The sequence below is a fragment of the Leptodactylus fuscus genome, chromosome 1 (assembly GCF_031893055.1).
Source record: "Leptodactylus fuscus isolate aLepFus1 chromosome 1, aLepFus1.hap2, whole genome shotgun sequence".
Classification (NCBI taxonomy): domain Eukaryota; kingdom Metazoa; phylum Chordata; class Amphibia; order Anura; family Leptodactylidae; genus Leptodactylus; species Leptodactylus fuscus.
Window position 1 is genome coordinate 186,543,416 of NC_134265.1, and position 26,363 is coordinate 186,569,778.

The 26,363-nt window shown below is 40.0% G+C and overlaps 1 protein-coding gene across 1 annotated transcript in view; it reads right to left on the reverse strand.

The window, feature by feature from the left end:
• Positions 1 to 4,287: 4,287 nt before the first annotated feature.
• MELK (maternal embryonic leucine zipper kinase) overlaps positions 4,288 to 26,363 on the reverse strand; it is a 29,630-nt gene continuing 7,554 nt past the window's right edge. The window contains exons 2-18 of the mRNA XM_075264005.1: positions 26,030 to 26,126; positions 24,383 to 24,468; positions 22,172 to 22,288; positions 21,639 to 21,782; positions 21,478 to 21,546; positions 19,061 to 19,153; positions 18,269 to 18,367; positions 18,043 to 18,111; positions 17,793 to 17,891; positions 15,154 to 15,240; positions 14,363 to 14,491; positions 13,859 to 13,990; positions 13,518 to 13,737; positions 10,246 to 10,333; positions 6,871 to 7,039; positions 6,651 to 6,754; positions 4,288 to 4,474 (exon numbers count right to left, since the gene is read on the reverse strand). Coding sequence (XP_075120106.1) covers positions 4,288 to 4,474; positions 6,651 to 6,754; positions 6,871 to 7,039; positions 10,246 to 10,333; positions 13,518 to 13,737; positions 13,859 to 13,990; positions 14,363 to 14,491; positions 15,154 to 15,240; positions 17,793 to 17,891; positions 18,043 to 18,111; positions 18,269 to 18,367; positions 19,061 to 19,153; positions 21,478 to 21,546; positions 21,639 to 21,782; positions 22,172 to 22,288; positions 24,383 to 24,468; positions 26,030 to 26,093 — 1,956 coding nt within the window. The 5' untranslated portion in view covers positions 26,094 to 26,126. The remainder of the gene's footprint in view (positions 4,475 to 6,650; positions 6,755 to 6,870; positions 7,040 to 10,245; positions 10,334 to 13,517; positions 13,738 to 13,858; positions 13,991 to 14,362; positions 14,492 to 15,153; positions 15,241 to 17,792; positions 17,892 to 18,042; positions 18,112 to 18,268; positions 18,368 to 19,060; positions 19,154 to 21,477; positions 21,547 to 21,638; positions 21,783 to 22,171; positions 22,289 to 24,382; positions 24,469 to 26,029; positions 26,127 to 26,363) is intronic.

The following is a 26,363-nucleotide window of genomic DNA, read 5'->3' on the forward strand; positions in this document are numbered from 1 at the left end:
GGCTATGAATCCAACTATACAATAGAATTAAAAATAATGAATCATTTTACTTAGAAATCAACGGCTATAACTTTCCAACTGATTCCACATCTCTGGGCAAATCTTTGTTTACTTCTGAAAAAAAAAAAAAAATAGAATCTTAAAAGTTATCTTCAGGATCATATTCACCTTAGCTTTCAGACCAATATTGAGAGACAAGTTATTGTTTTTACAATAAAAAGTTGTACAATTTTCCAATATTCTTCCTGTATCAATTCCTCACCGTTTGCTCTGCTTCTTGTCATTCTGCTTACCTCTAGTGGATAAAATTCTGACCATGGTCATGTGATGTACACAGTTCGTTATAATCACAGAAAAGAGAACATGGCACAACCAAGGAAATAAGAAAATATTCACTTCGAACTAAGCAATCTCCAAGTCATCTCAAACAAGGCCCTCACAAAGGGTGTCCTTACCAAACAATAGGAGATACCGTATTTTTCGGACTATAAGACGCACTGGACTATAAGAGGAGAAAAATAGGGAAAAAAAATTTTCAGGCAAAAAATGGTAAAATATTTAATGTATGGGAGTTGTAGTTTTGGAACAGCTGCAAGGCCACATTGACAGGTGACCCTGCAGCTGTACGGGGATGTATAGGGCGTTTTTTTTGTGGGGCCAGGTGTACTTTTTAGTTATACCATTTTGGGAAATGTTTATTGCTTAGATCACCTATTATTTAATTCAGAGGCAAAACAGAGAGAAAAACCCGGCGGTTTAGCACTTGTGATTTTGACGTTCACTGTACATAAAACTATTAGTAGATCGGGCATTTTCAGACACAGGGATACCTAATGTGTATGTTTCACAGTAATGTTATACTTTTATATGTATTCTAGGGAAAGGAGGTGAACTTTTATTTTATTTTTTATTATATTTTTTTTTAAGTGTTTTTTTTTTTTTTTTTTACTATTTTATTATCCCCCGCCTAGGGGGCTTGAACCTGCAATCATTTGATTGCAAGTCCCATAGACGGCAATACAAGTGTATTGCCGTCTATGGGAGATTCTATACATTACTATCGCGGAGTGTCATAGACCAGCCGCGATAGTAATATATAGCTATGACAGGCCTGGGAGCCTTCATTAGGCTCCCGGCTGTCATCGGAACAGGTCGGCTCCTGCGGCCTCGCCGTGCAGGAGCCGGCCTGCATCGCTAAAGGTATGGGGCCGGTGGGGACCGGCCCCGGGGCTAACTGACTGCCGGGACCTGTGGAGGAGGAGCGGATTTACAGCATGCCACCGCTGGTTTTCTTCAGCAAAAGGAGCGTGGCAATCTGCAGGCCCCGGCAGCTAAGACGGTCCCCGGCATCTGCTGTAATAGACCGGCGGATGCCGGGGAGTGTCTTAGCTGCCGGGGCCTGCAGTATTGTCACTCACCTGCCGCTGAAGAAAACCAGCGGTGGCAGTAGCGCGGCCATGCTGTAAATCCGCTCCTCCCCCCACATTCAGACTATAAGATGCACCCTCATTTTCCTTCGAAATTTGGGGGGAAAAAAGTGCGTCTTATAGTCCGAAAAATACGGTAATTAAAAAACATGGTAAGTATAATACTCAACATCCTACTAAGATTATAAATGTGAAAGTTTGTGCGTTTGGATCAATCACACAAAAACGGCTGAACAGATTTGAATGAAATTTGGCACATAGATAGTTTGTAATCTCGATTAAAACATAGGCTACTTTTTTATCCCGGTATATATATTATACTGTATATATCCCCCCCCCCCCCTCTCTCATTTACTTCCCATAGGCCATTTATTGTTCCGTCTTTAAACACTGCATGGGTTGCTCCATGCGGTGGTTGAGATAAATTTTAGGAGATGAATTCTGGTCTGGTTGAAGTATATGTGGCTATTGAGTTGGTGGGGATTCTGTTCTCATTGACAACCACCACTTTACATATATCCTTATTTATTATTGCTGATTGGGATCAGTCATGTTATGATTATGTCCACAATGTGGCATTTATTTTTCTTATATTCACACTTAGTGTTTTTGATATGTTTATCACATGCCTCTGAGATCTACTGATACATTATTTATACATATTATATCTTCTTAGTATTACTTTATATACATGTTATATGTATCACTCCCTTATATATGAGTCTTTGATCCCTTATTACACTTACATGAAACAAATGTGATTTTATCTCTTACAAGCAGTTCTTTGTGTTTTCATTACAGCATAACTATTTTTATATGCTTTTATAATATTGATTATATATGCAATACATCACTCGATTCCAAATTTTGTATATTTGAAACTTTATATGTTTGGCACATGTCTTGATCATTATGAAATGTAATATTTTTACTAACGATGTATTTCACTATAAAAGTCTGCACAGTGCACTATGCTGCTGCTTGAGAAAGGTCCTGCATTTCTGGAACCAAAACATTGCTATGGAATAAATCCTCAGCTTTTTTTGATTTTTGGAGTGCTGTTCATTTGTTGCATTATTTACATGTGATATGAAATCCGGTATTCTATAGCATGCCTAAAACGAGCTGGCAGTGTATGAATTGCTTAGTCATTTCACACATTGCCTAGGCATTCTATACAATGCAGAATGAGAAGCTGGCAAAGTATGAAATGCTAGGTGATGTTCGTTCTCGCTTTGCTTCTAGCATATGAAGCCGCTGCTGTAGTTTCTGCGCACGTGACACAGACAAGTCTCAGTCAGAGTCAGTCAGTCTCTCTTTGTTCAGCAGAAGCATCTCTGATGATTTCTCTGTCTCTCACTCTCGTGCGCTTTGCGATACCTGACTGTCTTCTCTGCTCTGCCGTTGCTTCAGGTGTTTTAGTTCAGTCAGTTTTGTTCATAAAGGAAAATGTTGTGGGAAGGTGGGAGGAGGAGAAAGTTGGAGGGTCAGAGGACACAAAACAATTCCATGAGGAACTGTCCAAAACTCGAGGGAATGCTGCCAAAAACAGCATTTGCTTAAGACAAACTACTTAACAGAAGTTAATCAATGATGTCCAAAAAGCCAAAATGACTACTAAGAACCCAGGGACTATTGTTTGCTGAATCGCTAAAATGTGATGATTGTAGAAAACAAAAGTCAACTCATTTATCCTGTTGAAGTAGTCAGTAACTACTATCCAGTATTACGTCATGGATTGTTCTTTCACTACATTTCAAGGAGCAGCTCATTTGGGGGCTTTCATACTTTGTCTAAATAGCATTCGACATTCTATAGAATGCCTAGGCAAAGTATGCAATGATTCTTTCATTTCATACATTGCCTAACAACGCCAGGCATTCTATAGAATGCCTGCATTTCATACCTTACCTGTAATATATAAATTTATATATATTTTATATCTCACACCCCTCTGACAGGCCCACTGTAATTTGAAAATGATGATCTGGAATATCTAGCAGGTAGGGGACTTGGAATAGGTTCACACTTTTTCCATTCCACTTGAAAATAAACAAGATGGAAGAAAGCTTCCATCTTGTTTTTATAACAGTGTTAAGTGAGACAGGTACAGACAAATTCTGCTCAGTCATTCCCTTCGTTTTTCAGTCTGTTGTTCTGCTCTGTTGCAGAATGAACATAGCCTTACAACACTATGTATTTTATATTACACGGTCATAATCTGCATAAAAAACAAAATACATGATTGTTACTACAAGGATACTAATGTGAAGGCTTTGATGACCTTTCAAATGGGATTAGCAAGAAGTATTCACATTTCTGATCATTGCCTGTTGGTCTTAGACCAGAGTAATGAATTTCCATTTCATTACAAAGTATTCGGCTTTAGCGTTGGAGGGCTGGCATTTGTTGACTAAACACATTTATTGGAGTCAATCCTATTTTCTTTCACATATTGAGCGTACAGTTTAACTCTAGTAACCACAGCTGTGGCTTAATTAACGACCTCAATAAATCCTACTTAAGAACCACAGACAGCAAAAGAATTATGCAAATTCACCAAGACCCATGTCCTAGTAAACATTCCATGTTCAGAGGTTTCCGCTGCTACATCTATGGAGGTGCGAGTGCAAATAATCTAAAATGGTGATAAAATGGTTTTATTTTCAATGTAACAAGTGACAAACATTTAAAAGATCACAATTAAAAAACAAACAAACAATTTTACTATACAAATTATTCACATACTTCCTCACAACTGTCGTAGCAGAGTAGCCAAGTCTTCTACATTATTTTACAGACTATAATACAGAGATTTAGGTTGCTATTCTATATGCACGGTAAAACAATAGCACTGTATCTAGACCATTGTAACCTTGCAGCTTGAAAGAATGTCTTCTACAAGTCTCTTGTACACCCAGGCGTCACCTTTAAGCCGCTGTCTTCTGATGCCCACTACATCTGGCTTGTTGAGTTGACACACTTCTAGTTCAAATTGCATTGTCACCTTTCCAAAGTCAGACTGTGTTTTGCATTTCAAAGTATACCTGAAGAACATGTAAAAAGGCATTGAACAAGTCATCATTAAAGATGGTCTTTTATAACTGTGCCCAATGCAATAAGACTCTCCGCCATTTACAACGTCAAAGGCTCACTTTCCATTTCCACCAAATGGCAAACTCCTTTTAAAAAGGTGCTCTATTATTGGGAAAAGTAATTTGTAAAAAGGCTATTCCACACCTACCTTTTGTATGTAAATTGCCTCAGTAGTCTTTGAATAAGTCAGTTTTTATTCATATGCTAATTAGCTTTATGTGTGCACTGGAAGTGTCACTTCGCACTCCTCTTTGCTATTCTCTATGTATATGCACAGCAGAGGCTGCTGTAATCTCCCTGCTAGCATACACAGAGAACAGCAGACACAGACACTTCCGGTGCACACAGAAAGCTAATTAGCATATGAATAAAAACAGACTTATTCAAAGACTACTGAGGCAATTTACACACAAAAGGTAAGTGTGAAATAGCCTTTCTAAAGGCAATGCAAGGATGTGCTTATCTAAAAATGACGTTTCTCAATGATAGAGCCCCTTTAAATAAACTGAATTGGAAGCTCTGCTCTTATTTCACATTCATTTACCACAGCACCAGTTAAAGTTCAGTCCTATGGAAGAGACCCAGTGAGTGAGACCCCTGAGCTGCAATACCAAGAAAAGCACCTATGCAATATACAGTGAGGTGCTTCGCATTCAGTAGAGTCTGCAACGTTCACATGAATGCTGTGGTCTCATCAACAAGATGAATGGTGGGAATACTGGACCCCACCAGATTTCTCTTGACGACCTATCCTAAGTATGTAGGTTATCAATATTACAATCCTAGAAATCACTTTAGGACATGGCCCCAAGTGGCATAAACACCATAGTTTGATCATGGCAGAAACACTGTGGAAAAAAGATACAGCATTTTACAGTCCCTGCAAAGTGGACGGGATTCGCTAGAAATATACAAATTTGCCGTGATTTTCAAAAGTGGCGCGATTTTGGAAATTGACATTTCCAGAGGTATAATTGACATGCTACGTTTTCCCTATAGGTATAATGGAAGTAGAAAGGCCACATAGGAAAACTATGCAGACTTTCACAGAAAACTTCTGTGAAAAGCACTGTGGGAAAAACCTCGATGCATTGCCACTGCAGCTCACTACATGGGGCCTTATTCTTGTAGGCATGCTGGAAGGGAGGCTCCCTCTGTAGGTGGAGGGTTTCCCACGTCCTTCAGCCAGTCAATGGCAGGATTGAAACACTGACTCCAGAGGTAGAGAGTTTGACAGAAATATTGAATAGTAACACTAGTCACAATGGCCACAAAGGTTTCTTGACTCACTCGTAAAGTCAAAATGTTTAGATAACGGCGCTGCTGCTAGAGCAGTGACAAAATGTACTGCTCCACTGATCCTAGCACAGTTGGAACTTTTTCCTTTAGTCCCCACCGTTCCCAAGCAATCAATGTTGCAGGTTTTGGTGTCTAACATGCTAGTTAGTCTCTGTACTGTCAGCAGGGCAGTCAGGCAGGAGCTGGCAAGGAATGTGATTCTAAACTCTGACATTGGCCGCCTCCGATTGGAGCTCTGAATCACACCCCCTGCCTGACACTGGCTGCTCCTGATATTACAGAGCCTAAATAGCAAACCAGGCACCAAAACTAACTGTGCAGAGAAAATTCCAACTGTTATGGAATCAGTGGAGCATTGCTTATGAATAGGTGCCAAGACCTGGAATTGGTGAAAGGTTCTCTTCAAATTTATAAAAAAAAAAAAAAAAAAAAAAAAAAAAAAAAAAAAAAAAAAAAAGGCCTTGAGTCTTGTGGTTATCCTGCACAAATAGCAGTCGGTAGCTAAGTAGGCAGCCCCTGTCACATGATCATCAAGGCTGGAGTTTGTGTGCCACCAGGGATCATGTACTTTCTGGTTATCTTCTACACCAAAGGAAACAACATGACTGACTGTGTGAAGGGATCTTGTCAGTATTTCACACTACCCACATTTTCGGCACCATGAGTGTCACACACACACACACACACACACACACACACACACACTTATTTTGCATGAGCTTTTCATATGTAATAAGAAGTTGATTCACACAAATTTTCTTTAGCAGTGTTAGGAGGAGGAAAAAAAACCCCACCATACAAAACAGAAAACCACCACACCCCACTTACCCCTTCTGTACATAGTCTACGTTTTTCTGGGGCAGCACTCTGACAATTTCATTTAGCAGCTGGTCAGGATTCAGCAGATTTATCATGGTTACATTGTAATGAGCCTGTAAATACATTCACGGTAGTGAATTTAACATTCATTTGTACCCTTTATTGTAACAGAAATTAGAATGTCAGGGACAAATGTCCTGATCCACAGACATGCTTTAATAAACTTTACCCTTAGCTTTCTGGGTCCATCTCTTGCGCATCCTTTTCGTTTATTTGGTGTTAACATTGTTATTACTCTATCAAGGCCTCTTTCCAGACTGCCAAACACCTTTGCTCCTTTTTTCTTCTGAGCACTATCCAGGTGTACTTGATTCAAGTCCAAATCCACTGAGCGACAGCTTTAAAAAAAATAAATAAATTTTTTACAGCAATTTAGATTTCCATGTTTAATGGCCATGTGGCACCACCTAGTGGATAAACTGGTTTACTGCATACTGTAAATACCCACGTTATCCTTATTTACATTTGAAAATTATAAATCGTATTTCACATAGAAAAATGTCACATCAATAACTTGAAAAGTGTAGAGAAGGTAAAAACTGGAAGCAAAATTTTAGCCATCACCAGGGTCTAAATCTTATTGTACATGAGCTTTGGAAAAAGCTCATTACAGCCCAAGCCCCCAGTACTATATGTATATGGTATGTGGGAGCACACTTACAGATTTTGGAGAGAAAGAGAAAGCGAGAAAGAGAGAAAGAGAGAGAGAGATGCGTGCAGGGACACCATTATGCATGTAGACCGCTATCCAGCGGTCTACATCAAGTACATGCAAGTCACACCTCTTGACTTCCTGTTTCCTATAAAAGGACCATGGCCCATAGATACAATGCTCTGGAGCCAAGTCTATTCACTTGTTATGGGAGTGGTTTATACGCATGCTCCGTGACCTATGCAGAGGCCATTGTGTAGGGAGAAGAGTAGATAAGGGGGCGTTCACACTACCGTTGGTGACCGAAATGTGTTTTTTTTTTCTCTGTAAACGGACACTTTCATAACAAAATTCAATGGTAGTGTGAAGGAAAGAAAAAAAAAAAAAAGAAAAAAAAAAAAAAAAAACGAGTCTTCAGTAGCTGATTTTTTTTTTTTTTTTTTTTTTTTTAACGGCTACCTAATAATGATGACAGACTACAACGTTTCGAAACTCTCGGCTTCTTCTTCAGGTAGATCTAAAAACAATTTCTGAAGGATGAATTGTTTTTAAATATATTTGAAGGAGAAGCAGAGAGCTAGGAAACGTTCTAATCTGTCATTATTAGTTACCCATTAAAAAAAAAGGTATCAACTACTGAAGACTCAAGTTTGTTTTTTTTATATTTCCTACCCACTGGGTAAGGGTGCATTCACACCGAGTAAACACGCGTGTATTTTGCAAAATACACGTGTAAAAATAAGACTCCCATTTACTTCAATGACATTTTACAGGCGTATTTTTACACGTGTAAAAAAATATCATTGAAGTCAATGGGATAGCAAAATTTACAAGTGTAATTTTACTCTACAAAATAAGCTAGCGTTTACTCAGTGTGACCTTACCCTAACACGGTACAAAAACAAACGGTAGTGTGAACTCAGCCTAAGTTGTAAAATCTATTGTGACTGGTGGAATCTCTGATCTACCCCGCAAAGGATCCTCTGGAAATCGGAAGTCTCAGCATATTATGTGACTTAGCAGACCGTTTAAGAACTGCAAAAACATTTAGAGTTACACGATCCACCCTCAGAATAGGTCATTTTGGAGTAATTGGGACCTTGCAGGCAGATCCCTACCACATTAATAAGCTGTTTTTAACCACATATCGTAGTATGGAGACTGAAGCAGAAGGGGTTGTACCAAGTGATGAAGCTAACCCATATGCATTTGATATAGGGGACAATTTGTTGATTGATGGGGGTTCGACTGCGGTAAACCAGATCAATCTATGATAAAAGGGCCGTTTCTCCTACCCGGATGGAGAGGCAGGCTGAGCTTCCACATTGCATTACTCTCGCATTCTCTACAGCGGCACTGGAAATAGTAGGTTACATTGCTAGAGAATGAATGCAGTGGCAGAGCACATGCTTGGCTTGCTGCTCTATCAGGACAGCAAAGCTAGCCAGGTTCTTAAGATTGTTGGGGGCTTCCTGTGATTGGACCCCCACCGATCATAAACCTATTAATCATCTTCATAACGCAGTAAACCCTTTTAAATGACCTAGCCTAAGGATTGGTCATTTTCAATCACGGAAAACTGCTTTAAATAGAGATTGTCTAGAACATTTTCCCCAAAAATCAGTGTGGCATCAGTGTGCTAAACCTTTTTCCCACCGATTGTTTAAAGGTAAATCCATCACATCCACAAGCTTATTCAACTGCCACCACAGTGTTGTAAAGTACATTACAGTGATATACATAGGTAGGTTTGGCAAAAAAAACAAACAAAAAAAAACAACAACAACAACTTTGAAGCCTTATACAGGACAGGGAGTTGGAGCACTGGAGTGAAGGACTTCCCTGGCGCACTGCTCTTGCCACTCAGACCCCTACCATGGCCTGCCTGCGTTTCCCCATTTAGTGTTGATCCTCTCTTGGCTACATCATCACCCAACCTACTTGGGCAGCAAGAATAGTGGTCTAGGGTTAAATGTCTGCCCCAATGCACCATCTGCCTTATTTCCATAACACTTCAAAGTTGTTTTTCTCCAAATCTACAAAAGTTACATAAAGGTGTGGTGTATATAACTAATGTAGTCTAGTATCTTCTGCAAGCACATTCAGCTGCCACCAGTATGATAAAGACTTACTTTATAAGAAAATTATTCACCACCTTAGACCTCTCCAAACCACAGACATTGCCAGAAAGGTGGCAGAAACAGTTTAGACTTACAGTACCTATGTTTAATGACATAGTAGAAGTACTGTATGAAGAGAGCAGTGTTATCCATTCTCCTCACCAAAAGGAAAACTTGCAATGCAGGACGCTCGGTCTCTGGACTGCGACATTATCGCTTCGTTGAATAGAACAAGCATAACCCAGAAAGTAGTTCACTCAAAAGCCATATGGTAGATAGCTGCCAAGTGTCTACTAGAAGTTACTTCTCTGGTCAAGTGTCCTGCTCTTTTGCCTGTAAACCTTGTCTTTCTGGTCTTCAGGGTTGACTCCAAGTTACTTTTGTAGAGAATGTAAAGGACTCAATGGAAGGCTGGAGTAAGAGGGAGGGAGCAGAGCAGCAGCCTTGACCAATGAGACAAATGTGCATTGTGTCTATAGGATGTATGGGACACAACACTCGACAGGCATAATGAGCAGAGCTAGAAGATCTGAGAAAAATACATTGCTGATCTGTAAATTAACACCTGTAATTATAAGAGCACCTAAAATGGGCCAACAGGGGAACATTTGCATCTGTGCCCTGGTGCCTGTGAGAAACTTTTCTGCAAGAGGCAAAATTGGAACTCGCTGTAGAGTGGAGAAATAAAGCATTACATGGTATGAATTCAGCGGGCCATTTATGCAACGTATAGCCAATCTAAACTTACCTACGAAGAGCCATGATATCTTACCGTCTTTCTGGACTTATTGTAGCAGTCATATCACTGCTGGCTTGGACAATTTTCTTCATAGGAGAGTCTTTGTTTGTAGACATTTTTTCTGCATTGGAACACAACACAATTATAGTTTCCTACCATCAAGTACAAATTTGAAATTAAAATTTTAAAAATGGCATCTCTAGTACAGGCAGCACAGTGGCCCACTGGTTCCAATGGTTGACCAAGGGCAACATCTGCATGGACTCCCTCACTCCACAACGCTCCCTGTGCTTTGAGTCATCTGTCATGGTATAATCTCCAGTAAACAACATTTCTACCCACACACAACAATACCATATATAAATCATAGTGATGGGCTACTGTACTTTTCAAGCTGTAGTTAAAACTGCAAAGTGAGGGTACCAAATAGTATTAGACAAAGCTGTATAACAGCAGTTATTATAAGTCACACTAACCACCTACAGTGAAGTAAATAATGATTTGATCCCTTGCTGATTTTGTAAGTTTGCCCACTGAACATGAACAGCCTAATTTTAAGGGTACGATATACAATAAAAGGTTGGAGTCCAGTGAATCCTTTTTCGTTAAAATTCTTCTATTTTCACAAAAAAGTAAAAAATGCAACTTCGATCGTAGACACAAATTGATATAGCAAAGATGGTATAACGCTATTTTTGGAGGCGGTGTTTTCCATATTTCCCCTTCATTTTTTCCTAATTTTAAGGGTAGGTTAATTTTAACAGTGAGATATAGAATATCTCTATTTTCTTGTGGCCACTTACACAGCTTACTAAGCGGCCATTTTTTTGTGGTCGCTGGCATGCGCAGTCGACTCTGTCAGAGGCCTAGAAGATTGAAACCCAGGACGGAAGACAAAACAGGGAAAGGATGTTCCAGAAGATAGAGGCATCGCTGGAGATTTCTCCTGCAGCATTGGGGACGCCCCCAGTGCTGTGAGAGAACTCATTTGCATACCGAAGAAAACCCCGATTTCTACCGAACAGCGGCCCAGAGAAGACATCTAAAGGTAGTAGAAGAATAGCCTTTCTTAAGGCTATTCCTACGTGTTAGTCAGAAAAAAAGAGTAGCCAATAATAGCATCCCTTTAAGAGTTCTGGCTCCTACAGACCAGTTAGACTCTCCTAATAAACTTGCTACCTGCATTAAAGATACCTGTCTTATATTATCAATGGTAAACAATAGAGGCAAATATAACAAATTACGTGTGGGTAAATGACCATAGCAACAAAGTGAACCAGCCACACAAAATATATGAATAAAACCATTGGGTCCCTTTACTGTTGGTATGTATGGAGGCTAATCTTGGCTCATCCTATGTGGGCAGTCTCATAGCTATCTGTGGGTTATTACACTGATTATTTGTTGTTTTCATTTACAACACTTTATTATTGGACACTTTCAGTCTTAGCTATGGTTGAGCCCTTTGTACTATGATATTAGTGTTGCCATCCAGTGTACATTCCATGGCTGACAAGTTGGTATTTGTAGCATTGTCTACCCCTATATGATTTTGTTTTATGTTTGTTTATATATTTTGTATGTATATATGTTGCTACACCTTTTTAGGAGCACTCAATAAAAGTTAATTTTTATTCATATATTTTGTCTGGCTGGTTCACTTTGTTGCTATTATCAATGGTATAAAACACTTCTGTCCACAGACTCAATTAATCAGGCAGACTCTAACCTGTACAACATGGGCAACACCAAAGAGCTTTCTAAGGATGTCAGGGACAAGATCATAGACCTGTACAAGGCTGGAATGGGCTACAAAACCATAAGTAAGACGCTGGGTGAGAAGGTGTGGGTGCAATAGTAAGAAAATGGAAGAAATATAAAATGACTGTCAATCGAGATCAATCTGGGGCTCTACGCAAAACCTCACCTCGTGGGGTATCCTTGATCATGAGGAAGGTGAAAGATTAGCCTAAAACTACATGGAGGGAACTTGTTAATGATCCCAAGGCTGCTGGGACTACAGTCACGAAGAAATCCATTGGTAACACATTACACCATAATGGATTAAAATCCTGCAGTGCCCGCAAGGCCCCCTGCTCAAGAAGGCACATGTGCAGGCCCATCTGAAGTTTACCAATGAACAACTGGATGATTCTGAGAGTGATTGGGTCGTAGAAGGTGCTGTGGTCATCAGGAGACAAAAATTGAGCTCTTTGGCATGAGCTCAACTTGCCGTGTTTGGAGGAAGAGAATTGCTGCCTATGACCCAAAGAACACTGTCCCCTCTATCAAGCATCCAGAAAAATCACATTATGGTCATATGAGACTTGAGGACATATGATCAAGGAGTTACAATGGCAACTGATGGCCTAACAAGACTCCAGGCACGCATGAGAATTAGGTCAGGAGGCAGGGCTGGGAGAAATGTTCTTCAATAATGGAGTGTTTAGAGGGAGTTTTCCAGAATACTGATTGTCCAATACCCTGTGTTGCCTAGGTAGGTAGGGGTGGTGGTAGGTGAGTGTGTGGGTTAAGGGGAACCTACAGCTCTCTGCTAAAACCAGTTTACATTCAGTATTCATTGGAAAGATCACTAAATAAAATTACCTTTTGTTGAATGTTTCCCTGCTTTCTAAACTCACAGCCTAAATGATTGTGGGTATAACGTCTATCCTTAGGGAGTGACCACCTTCTCAGCCTGAATGATGTGATAGTCTAACAAGTTAGAAGATAACTTGAATAGGTGTGATCACTTTTAAAGAGGTCCTTTCACCACTTCCACCAACTCGTTGCATAGTTCAAACAGGTGATGCTCCTCCAATTGTGGTGTAGTTGAAGATCTTTCTCTAGCCCCACCGTTAATGAGCAATCGGTGCAGGTAATCTCAGAACTCAATATCAGGCTTTCTGTCCTGAACAAAAGCAGAGATAGGAACTGCCCATTTGATAGATAGTCCAATTGGTATATCTGATGTAAAAGAACAGATTTCTCAGGAACACTGGAGGAAAAATACAGAGTATGATGGAACATGTTGAAAGATGCAAAAAGTAGGAATTAATCAAGATGGTGAGAGGTCTCTCTTGAAATATCCTGTCAGAGTTCACATCATGTATTTTTGTAAGGGGGAGGGGGGCCTTCACACTACCGTTAGATGTAAAAAAAAAAACAAAACAACAACACACCTTACATATAGCTGACGCTTAATGTCATCAGTTTACACTACGTGGGTCCCTAGCCTTACAGTTTTTATCAAGTCTACCCAGTGTATGTAATTGAATAAAAACTCCCAGTAAAGTTTTAATTACCTTTTCCTGGCATCAAAATATTGTTGTTGGGGGTAGTAAGTACGCCTTTCTTCTTAGTAATAGGAGTCCATGGTGCTGGATGTAAGAATGGACCTTCACTCTTGGGTAGCTTGGAGTCAGAGTTTTCTTTATCCTCACTTTGTTTTATTTGAGTATGTTGCTTCAATGGTGTTGCAGGTGCAGAATTCACACTGTTCAATTCAGCACGAAACTTTGTGCGCTACACAAATAAGAACAAGTCAGCTGAAATTTACAGTAATCAGATACTTGCCCTTTAACCCATAGTTTAATTTTCTTAAAAATCTATATTTTCCGATAGCAGAAAAGAAAAGCTTTCATACCTCCTTCATAGAGATTGGTTCTATGCCATTAAAGTCTTCATAAAACATCTCATCATCTGAAAACTCCATTGATCCAAATACATATGGGAGTTCGGCAGTATCTGCATCTTCGAAATTCAGCTTGTTTCGTGCCTAAAACAAACAAACAAAAAAGGAACAAACATTGTTTATGGGGGGTGGGGTGATTTAATTTTTTTTTTTTATTGGCCTAACAAGTTTATGACATGATCAAATATATTAGAAAATATATTAGGGCCCAAGGTATCATAGCTTTTTTTGATTGTATCATCGTATAAGGTAACACTCATTTCACATCACGTTCTTATCTTGCCTGTAAAAAAGGTTATTTGCGGCCATTGTTGACTTTTATAATAAGGCGTTAATGAACTGACCCGAGCCAAGTCGTTCTAACTATAACCAAAGACATGGCTTTTATTGTTTTAAAGGACATGGCCCTAATTTAAATTTTTTTGCAGTCAAACCACCAGACAGAAATTCACATACCCTAAGTTCCTTAAAACTCGAACCAGAGGGCTCCACCGCAGCTGAAGCGCGTACTAGGCGAACAGGCTTTCCACGGGCTTTCTTGGCTTGAAGCAATAGGTAGGTGGCAGTAGTGTGATCATAATTCCACTAAAATTGAATTTATCAGTCATCATTGTGAATATATGATTGAGGATTTAAGAGTTAATTAAGCTAGTGACTAGGTTTTGGAAGTCAGCGTACACAAGTGCCCCAAGGATCATTCATACTGGGGATCTTTTTCTACAGTTCAGTCTTATTCTAAAATTTACACCGCAAAGCTTGGATTTTGCAACCTGTATTAAAGTGGTGCAGGTTGACTTTTCTGTGTGAGGCCAAGCAAACAGGATTCTAAAGCATGTTCAGAAGTCAAAAGAAATCAGGCCTTCAACAGTCCCAAGTGTGGTGTTTTTTGGGGGGTTGAGGATTCCATTTTTTCTTTCCTCTACTTGATCTACAACAACATACAGTACTTTCTTTCTTTATTGATAGATAAGTCTCACATAACCAGAAGGCTCAGCTATTAACTATTGTTTGCTGACAACTCCGATTTGTGAAATTACTATGAAGCAAGAAAACTAGGATAGCATCCTTTGTATATGCTGGTTCCATACATTTTTACCATGAGTGTTATAGTGCTACTGAATAGAAAGTCTGAACACATTAGAATGGAGATACAGCAGGATAGATCTAGACTAGAGCACCATCTAATGGAAACAAGAGAGTATGGTATGCATTAGAAGATCCTGAAAAGCTGGAATGAAAGGAAATACCTCAGTGATCAGATGAGACATCTTTTCTTTACTGTGTTTGTAATAGACAGATAGCTCTGTAACGCAATCTTCATCCAAGTATCCAAGCTGACCAAAAAAAAAATAAAAAAAAATTCGCTCTCTATACACACACTACATTATTAGAAATCTATAAACACACATATATAAAACTGCATCAATAACATGTTAGTTATCCTGGTAAGCAGAGTTTTCTTTTGTTGAAATAGCATCTTAATTTAAGTTTTTAAAGGGGTTGTCTCATCTCAAGGATCGCATCTATACTGATAACTTATGTAAACTGAAGACTGTGCCTAAATATATTACTTTAGAAATAATGTTTTGTTTGCCTGCTATGTGAACCTAACCCACCCATTGTTTAACCCCTTCCCGCCGTACTAGTACAGCGGACACCAGTGTTTAACTATGGCGGCCGCCTGATTTACACAGTAGGCACCCAGCGCTAACACCCCTGGTCGGTGCCCGGACCAAATCGGGGGCATTAACCCCTCTGGCGCCTCGGTCAAAGCTGACCGAGGTGCCATTTTCCCGGTGGCGCATGGGCGCCGTCATTTTGCCGCTGATCGCCGGCGCCTGGAGCAAGCTCCAGGGCCGACGTCACGTTGGCATGACAGCCAGGAGCCTTGTAAAGGCTCCCGGCCGTCTGCAGTGCTTTTCTTTTGCAGGCTGTTCTATTCTGTTCTATTTTTTGCAATGTATTGCATTGCATTAATGATCAGACCCCCTGGGGTTCAAGACCCCTAGGGGGTATAATAAATGCAAATTACAAAAAAAGTGAAAAAAATAAAATAAAAAGTATTAATTCAAATCACCCCCCCTTTCCCTAGAACACATAAAAGTAGTTAAACACTGTGAAACACATATATGTTAGTTATCCCTGTGTCCGAAAATGCCCACTCTACAAATCTATAAAAATATTTTTTCTGTACGGTAAACGCCATAGCCATTTTTTCAGTTTTGCTGGTGATAAAAATTAGAATAATAATAAAAAAAAAAATAATCAAAGCAAAAGCAATTCCACAAAAAAGTATAACTAAAAAGTACACACGGAACCGCAAAAAAAGACGCCCTATGCATCCCCATACACGGAAGTATAAAAAAAAGTTACGGGTGTCAGAATATGGCGACTTTTAGAAAAAAAAAAATATAAATAAATAAATAACTAGGCACAGGTTTGGATTTTTGTTAAGGAATACAATAGAATACAGATGGCAGGTTATTTTGGCTGCACAGTGAACGCCGTAAAAACGAATCCCATAAGAAAATCGCACAAATGCACTTTTTCTTCAAATCCCCTCCATTCTGAATTTTTTTTTTTCCAGCTTCCCCGTACATTGTACAGAATAATTAATGGTGGCATCATGAAGAAAAATTTGTCCCCGCAAAGATTAAGACCTCATATAGCTATGAGAGCAGAGAAATAAAAAAAAAAAAGTTATGAGAAGGGGTTAAACAGTGTTGTTACAAATCATGGACCTGTGTGATAGGGCAAGGGATGTCACTTGCTCAGTGAGGGCATTCAGTTCAGTTAATTGCAGTTTGCTGATAAAGCCTTGCCTGTAGTCTCTGTATATAAGCACACATAACACTGAGTCTGTTCTATGCAAGCATGTGCATATTATCCGATTTGCATAAGTATTGATAATGCAGTAACCCATTCAGCGCGGGGGGGGGGGGGGGGAGATACAGGAAGTGAGAAGAGACCGTATGCTAACTACTGAAACAGGGAGATGGGAAAACCCGTTTGAAGGCTATTTTTTTCATGGTAAATAAACTGTGAACAATAAAACAGGTTTAACTGTGGTGGAAACATTGCTCCAAAATTACCATAACAGCCAAGAGGATGAAAGTTAAATAAGGGCTCGTTCACATCTGCGCCCAGGTGTACGTTCTGCAGGTTTCCGTTTCCTGCATAAAACAGAGCAGGAGACGGAAACCTGCAGGAGTCTCTCTCACCCATTCATTTGAATGGGTGAGAAAGCTGTCCGGCCGTGAGCGGCGGTGAGCGTTTTATGCTCTCCGCCTCGAAACCGGGTTTTTTAATCCCGACACAGAGTCGGGCATGCAGTACGCTGTGTCCAGACTAAAAAAATCCGGTTTCGCGGCGGAGAGCATAAAACGCTCACCGCCGCTCACGGCCGGACCCGGTCTGTGGTTTCCGTCTTCTGGAAGCATGCGCTATAATAGAAAGGTGGATATCGGGGAGGGTTTTAGCAGCGGTGACAGGAGCACATTCGGACTATAAGACACACCCTCATTTTCTTCCGAAATTTGGGGGGGGGGGGGGGGGAGTGTGTCTTACAGTCTGAAAAATACGCTAAGTCCTGTGTGGACATATCCTTACAGTAAAACTGCCTTTGCTGCCCATAGAAATCGGTGCTTTTCTTTTTAAGAGTATCTCCAGATACAAGTAACTTTTCATAAGTTAATAGTAAAGGTGAATATAGGAAATAACTTAGTAATATATCTGAAAAACGTTTGAATATATATATATATATATATATATATATATATATATATATATATATATATATATATATATATATGAAATTTGAATTCCTTTAAAATGTAAAACTGCCTGAAACCAAACATTCGATAAATGTTCCTCTAAGAACACTCACAGGACATTTACTATACCATTCCACAGGGCAATGATAACCTTGCATAAGCCATGGGTGTCTCAAAAGATGCTTCACTGAAATCCTTTTTTTGGGATCCACCTAGATATAACAAAGAAATACAATGTGCATTTATAAGACTTGTCACAGGTTTTTACTGCCAGATGCACCTTACAACTATACATTTTCATTTTGAGTTACCATTACACATTAACCTAGAATGCGTTTAATACCATTGATCATATGTCATTACCTGAAGCATTTGACTAAGCAACAGCACACTTCCAGGAGAAAGCCATTTCGGGATTTCATATTTCCCTCTCTGCAGAGAGATAAAAAATAAAACTTGTAAAGGATTAAACAGAATTAAAGTTATTCCCCATATGTAGAGTTAGACTTTTTAAATGCTTTTTAGGTGCGTGGTTTTATAAGAATTTTATTTTGTTGCGGCAGATTAATAAAGTTTACAATAAACTTACCATTATCTTTTTATACAAGACCATGACATTGTCATCATCAAATGGAAGGTAACCACACATCAGTGCATACATTAGTACTCCCATGCTCCATATGTCTGCCTGTAAATATACATGTTAATTTCGTAAACCGTTTTATTGGCTCAAAGCAGTAGAGTTTATTCACACAGTATAGTGTATTCCAACCATAGCAAACTAACTTCTAAGTGGGCTTAAAGTTAAAAAAGGTTATACCACTGACGTTGGGTTCACACCAGCGTTCGGTGTCCACACTACTCAGGTTTCCGACAACTGCGGGCAGAAGACGGAAACTGTCAGACCAGGTCTGGCCGTGAGCGCCGATGAGCGTTTGATGCTCTCCGCAGCTAAACACTTATTTTTAAACTGGACACAAAGTCCTGCATGTCTGACTGTGTCCGGTATAAAAAAAAACAAAACAAAAAAAAAAAAAAACACGGTTTCGCTGCAGAGAGCACAAAACATTCACTGGCGCTCACGGCCGGACAGTTTTCAAACCCATGCAAATGAATGGGATAAAATTGCCTGCAGGTTTCCGTTTTCTGCCCAGTTTCAGGCAGGAAACAGAAACCTGTATGAACGGAGATCGGGAGCAGATGTGAACGAGCTCTTAGGAGGATAAAATGTATCACTGAAAGTTCAACCCTTGGGATCGCACTTATGATATTCCCACAGAAATGAAAGGGCTTGAGGCTATGGATACGCATACCGTATATTCTATGGAAAATATTGTTTTACCTCCAATGTGCTGCTAAACAGTTAGATCTAATGACCCACCTCAGAGCCTATGTAGGCTTTTCCCTGTATAAGTTCAGGCGCTGCATACGCTGGGCTTCCACAACAGGTCATTAAGTGATAATCCATGCCACCCTATACATGGAAGAGAAAACAAAAACCGAATGTATTTAAAAAAAAAACCAAAAAAACTTTGGTACACAGAATCACTTCTACATATGGCAAAACTGGTGAAATTTCTATATTTAAAGAGGACCTTTCACCACTTTTGGGCACATGCAGTGTTATATACTGCTGGAAAGCTGACAGTGCGCTGAATTCAGCGCACTGTCGGCTTTCCCGATCTGTGCCCGGTGTACAGAGCTTACGGTGCCGGTACCGTAGTGCTCTATGGTCAGAAGGGCGTTTCTGACCATTAGCCAGAGACGTCCTTCTGCCTCGCGGCGCCAATCGCGCTGTGCTGTGGAGCGGGGAGGAACGCCCCCTCCCTCTGCTCACACAGCTTGTCCATAGACGAACATTATCAGGAGCGGGAGGGGGGAGTTCCTCCCCGCTCCACAGCACGATTGGCGCCGCGAGGCAGAAGGACGTCTCTGGCTAATGGTCAGAAACGCCCTTCTGACCATAGAGCACTACGGTACCGGCACCGTAAGCTCTGTACACCGGGCACAGATCGGGAAAGCCGACAGTGCGCTGAATTCAGCGCACTGTCAGCTTTCCAGCAGTATATAACACTGCATGTGCCCAAAAGTGGTGAAAGGTCCTCTTTAATAAGTCAGGGCAAGCGTGACTTGCAAACTACACTACACTGTACATAACTCATGCAAGACAGTCATCTTAAGATGTTTAGTACAGCTTTAGTCCATTACCCTTCTTCTCAACAAACATGGTAATATACCCACAAAGTAGAACCGAACCATTATAGTACCCAGAGTACAACAAAGACATCACACAGGTATGGGCCTAGTTTTGTTCTTGCATATTTTATTGTAGGAACAGCATGTTGCTAAAACTTCTCTGTATACATGAATAGCTGAACACATTAGATTACTATCATGCGTGAAAACTGTTCTACACTTTCTTCTATTCCAAGACTTTTTACAATATGATAAAATATATAATCTAACAACATTAAAATCTGAACAAAATTCACACGCTTGCTTCACCTAATGTTCATCTGAAGAGATAAGCTTATCATGCATGGTGCTTGAAATATTTAGCTGCAACCTCTGAACTTAACAGTAGAGGGAGCAAGTGTTTGCAGAATGTGGTTGTAAAATTTAAAGGATTAAAAAAAAGTAATGGGAAAAATTGAGAAAAAAAAAAACACCCCAAAAAACATACATGTACCGCATTTTTCGGACTATAAGACGCACTGGACTATAGGTTTTAGAGGAGGAAAATAGGGAAAAAAATTTTGAAGCAAAAAAATGGTAAAATATTTAATATATGGGAGTTGTAGTTTTGCAACAGCTGAAAGGCCACATTGACAGGTGACCCTGCAGCTGTACGGGGACGCATAGAGTTTTTTTTTTTTTTGCGGGGCCAGATGTACTTTTTAGTTATACAATTTTGGGGAATATCTATTGCATAGATCACCTTGTATTGAAAAAAAAACCCGGCGGTTTATGACATATGATTTTCTACTGTTATATACTGTATATTCTAGGGAAAGGAGGTGATTTAGAACTTTTATTTATTTCATTTTTTTATTATATATTTTTAAAGCATTTTTTTTTTTTTACTATTTTATTCCCCCCCCGGGGGCTTGAGCCTGCGGTCACTTGATTGCAAGTCCCATAGACGGCAATACAACTGTACTGCTGTCTATGGGACATTCTGTCTATTAGTATTACGGCTGGTCATAGACCCAGCCGCAATACTAATATAGCAGTGACAGGCCTGGGAGCCTCATTAGGCTCCCGGCTGTCACCCGAACAGGTCGGCTCCTGCGATATCGCCGCGCAGGAGCCGGCCTGCAACTTTACAGGTATGGGGCCGGTGGGGACCAGCCCCGGGGGAGAAGGGGCCGCCAATACAGACCCGGCATCCGCTGTACTAGAGAGGCGGATGCCGACGAGGGATAGACGCCGGCACGGGTGCCGGGGCCTGAGACATCGTTGCGCTCCTCTGCCCTGCATGAAGCCAGCGGCGGGGGGACGGAGGAGCGGAATAGTATTGCCCCAGCCGCTGCTGGCTTCATGCAGGGCAGAGGAGCGTAGCGTTGTCTCAGGCCCCGGCACCTGCATCTATCCCTTGCCGGCATCCGCCTCTCTATTACAGCGGATGCCAGGCGCCACATTCGGACTATAAGACGCACCCTTCTTTTCCCCCCAAATTTTGGGGAAAAAAAGTGCATCTTATAGTCCGAAAAATACGGTAATTTGTCAGAAAGACAGTCACAAAAAGGATTATTAGAATTTCCTGTCACACAAATAAAATAAATAAAACTTGCATACCTTTGGTTTGGCGCAAAGCCCAAAGTCTATTAGTTTCAAATTATGATCGCCATCAATAAGAAGATTTTCCTAGTAAGACAAAAAAAAAAAAAGAAAATGTGAGAAGGAAAACAAACTTCACACGTACAGATTAAGAAAAAGGGAAATTCTGATAAACTTACTGGCTTAAGATCTCTGTGTGCATATCCTTGGCTGTGAATATATGCAACAGCAGATACGATCTGACGGAAAAACACTCTGGCTTCTTCTTCAGTTAAACGGTCTTTAGCAATGATGTAGTCAAATAATTCTCCCCCTGGACAGTACTGTAGGAATGAATACCATCGCATTATGAAACACTCAGGTAGCATGAATTTGAGGTCAGCTTTTATGTCTCATCTACAAGGGGATAGTACAAGCTGTGCCACAACAAGTGAAGCTATGCAAAGAGTTGGAGATGGCAAAAGGTCCTCTAAACACAAGAGTGCCAGTAGCTTCATGGCAATGGATTTTTGGCCAAGCTGATGAATGAAAGCTTTACGTCACGGAGCAACTCCATATTAAGGTTTATGGATTTAGAAAGATTTCATAAAAGTTTCTCTAATGTGTAGGGGTTCCAATACTTTTATCCATATGAATCACTTTAACATCAAAGTCTAGGTTTGATAGAAGAAAACTCTCACCAAAAAAATAAGTTGCGAAAAAGGAAACTAACCTCAAGAACCATGAAAATCTTCTTTGGGGTTTCAATAACATGATAGAGCCTACAGACATGTTGATGACTCAAGTTCTTCATTGCTTCAATTTCAGTTTTGACACGAGGCAGGTCATCCTTAAAATATAGAAGTAAATCTATAGTAAGGGCAAGAAAGTCAAAGGGACTAGCAGAAGGATAGCAATAGAGACACTGAATTACTTAAAGGGGCTCTATCAGCAAAATTATGCTGTATGAGCCCCACATATGCGTGAATAGCCTTTAAAAAGGCTATTCAGGCACCGCTAATCTTATTTTAAACCCCGCTCCCGTTTTAAATAAAACTATAAAAACATTATGTAAAAATCATACCTTTGCCTGCACGCTGGGCGGTCGTGCACAATCCGACGTCATCTTCGGTCCCGCCTTCCTCTTTTTTCTTCTTCCAGCGACGTCCTCCTGTGCTGGCTCTTCTCCGCCTTCATCTTCTGTTCTTCCGGCGGGTTGTGTTCAAATCCCGTGCATGCGCAGTGGCGCTCCCTCCAGAGTGCTACTGCGCCGACGCCATTTTTGTTGTAATTCTAAGTATCCCTTAGAACTACACGAGCATATGCAGTACGCTCACGAACTTCTTCACTCCAGAAGAAAAGAAGATGAAGGCGGAGAAGAGCCAGGAAAGGAGGACATCGCTGGAAGAAGAAAGAAGAGGAAGGCAGGACCGAAGATGACTTCAGATCGTGCACAACCGCCCCTCCGTGCACGCTAAGGTATGGTTTACATATATGTTTTTAGTTTTATTTGAAAATGGGCAGGGGGTTTAAAATAAGATTAGCGGTGCCTGAATAGCCTTTTTAAAGGCTAGTCACGCATATGTGGGGCTCATACAGCATAATTTTGTTGATAGAGCCCCTTTAATCCCTTCCCATCCTTTTTTTTTTTTTTTGTATTTTTATTTTCTGTTCCCGGAGCCTTATGAGGGTTTTATATTCAGAATGGGGTGGAATTGGAAAAGAAATTCAATTGTGCCATTTTGTATGGGTTTTATTTTTAGAGTGCTCACTTTATGGTAATAAAGACACCTATGACCTATATTCTGAAGGTCAATACAATCATGCAGATACTTAAAACCCTTCCCCCACCAGTGACATTTTTTCGATTTTTGTTTTTGACCCCCCGCCTTCCAAACCCCATAACTTTATTATTTTTCCATTGACAGAGCTATATGAGGGCTTAAAGTTTGCAGAACAAATGGTTCTTCAAAATGGCACTATTATTCTGTACAATGTACTGGGAAATTGGAAAGGGGGGGGTGAAGTCCTAGGTGAAAAACATTTTTTAGACGTCTGTAAACCGGGCGTTTGTGGACATAGGGATACCACTCTTCTTTTGAGTGGCTGCCATATTTAAAATACCCAATATCAGCTGTAATAGTGTGGATGTCGGGTATTTAAATATGGCAGCCACTCAGGAGACTTAAAGAATTTAAAACTGTACCTTCAATTATAAACACATTTCATAAAGGAGTTCAGATGAATATAATAGACTGTGAAATGGAGAACAAAACCATTTCTTTAATATCAGTTACTTTTCACATGTCTATGGAGAGAGGGAAGGAGGATGGTGCTGGAAAGAAACACTAAAAATTGCAATTGCTAAACTTTGCTGCACAGAGAGAGCTCTTGACACTTCTGTATCAGACTTGAGTGTGAGGCTCAGTACAGAGATGGATTCTATACAGGTAACCAGTTTGAATGAAGAGCAGGAGGAAAGCAGGCAAGTAAGGAAATATTTGATTGGTTTCTTTTTTTTATTGTAACAATTTTGGGGAGTGTGTTACCTTTTGATCACTTTTTATTAGTTTTGGGAGAAACATTGTGACATTTTGACTTTTTTTGTTCCTGCTATGGTGTTCTTTTTGTGATGCGGGGAATTCTAATGTATTTATTTTATACTTATTCTAGCGATAAGTCGTGGCTTAAATTTTTTATTTTTTTTATTCAGTCCTCCTAGGGAAGATGTAACCTGTGGGTCATTAGAACACTCCTACCATAGACATTACTACTATCATACAGCAGTTTACCTTAAACTGTACCATTAATTTCAAGTTATAATACATAAATGGACCACAAGATTTTGAAAAAAAAAATAAAAAAAATTATTTTCTTTATGTTGGTCATCTTTGTGTCAGTTTATAAACAGTGCATTAAAAAGTCCACACATAATAAAGTATACCCCTAGGGATTCTTTGTCCATGATCTTAATTGCCACTTTCTCGCCAGTCAGAAGATGAGTTCCAAGCTTCACTTTAGCAAATCCTCCTACCATAAAGGAAAAACAAACATTTTTATTTGCACACAAATTGGGGACAGGGGTGTAGCTACTGTATCTATATATAGCCACACAAGCCTTAGTAGAAGGCATTCCTGTAAATTTAGAAACCACACTATAGTGTAGTGTATCTGGCACATAGGCTAAAACATTAGTGAACTATATTAGCTAAATTTGTCAATTCTATAAAAAACAAAAATTCACATTAACACCAAGGAATCCACTAGTAAATCATATATATCTTCCTGGCGCCGCCTTGAGTGGCTGCCTCGATACAGAGCTCCAAGCTGGGAGCAACCTTTATCTTTCCTTTTTCACTCTCTGTCTGTATCTTCAAGAATCCTCTAACTAAACAAACTAGCCCTATGAATTAGCAACTATAAAGCGAATGGAAGACCCTGTGGAGTTTCTATTGTTAAAGCATGGACAATGACTCAAGACCTGGAGTTTTCCTGTTGTGCACATGTGCCTGTTACCATCCCCCCACGAGCTAAGAACCACATGGACACCATACGGCAGACAAAGCTGGAGGAGAGACCTGTAGGAAAGTGCGGACTTCTTTCAAGGAGATGATTTTCGGTGTCTATTGCTGATGTGGGAAGATGCTACAGATGACTGGTATTTCTTTTTACTGTGGACACGTGGGACTCTGTTAAAACCTGGGAACCTACCATCACCCACCTACCCCATGTGTTTATGGAAGCTTGGCAAGAGAGCAGCACCCTGTATACCTGGATGGCTTCAGACTTCTCTGGGCAGCAGAACACAGTGGTAAGAAGAAAGGAGGAGGAGGAGGGCTTGTGATGAAGGACATTGGGGCATTTTTATTTTTTTTTTTGTGGTTAATGGACAATAGTTCTGATGCAAGATACCGAACTATCAACTGTGAGCAGGAGATCTCACCACCTACCAAAGGAACTGCCACATGTTATCATGATGCATATGCTGCATATGTCCCCCACCTCTGCAAAAAAACGTTTTTTGCCCGTTATATCTACATGCTGTGACCCCCCCCCTCCTCATGTCCTCCAACCACATTCGGCTGTATTATTAACATCACTTCACACAGAAAACTAAATGATCCTGCAGCGTGTCTGTGTTTCTTTCTTTTTTAGTTGCTATGATTCCTAGGATTTCTCTATCTGCCATGAGCTTGTATGTGTTTCTCTCCTGTTATACACTACTGTACCATCTATGAAACTGTATCACTTTTCCCATTGTGGGACTATTAAAGGATTATCTTATCTTAGTAAAGAGGAAAACCCTCAAACAGTCCTGCACCATTTATAAAGTTGGACATCTTTATAGGCAAGTCAGCAACCTGCTCCGAAAGGAAACTAAAGAATTGTAAAATATGAAGGATACAATTGCGTGAAGGATTCCCTTTGAAAAACATTTACATGCATTAAAACAGGCACTGAACAACATGGTATTACTCATCAGCACATAACACCGGTCAGGAAGTCTGCCTGTGATAAAGGAACCTAACAATATCAATACACAAGCATATGTTACTTCAGAATGGGAGCAGCTTATAATAAAAAGAGTTACCTGTGCCGATGGTCTCATGTAGGTCATAATACTTAAGCAGTTCCTCATAATTGTCAACAGCCATGATATGGAATCAGTTTGTACCTAAGCAAAAGACCTGCAAAAGTCACAAAACAAATTAACGTCTCTATAAAACCTACTTTTCCTGGTAATCCTATAAAGAACTGGAGAATAGCATTTATATAAAAAAAAAAAAAAAAAACACCCCAAGGAGTGCCTAAAAGTAGAATGAAATCTTATAGGTTTTCATGTAATTATATGCGGCATCCCATTTATGAAGAAGTCATAAAACGAGGAAAAAAAAAAAAAAATTAAACTAATTGACCGCTCAGGA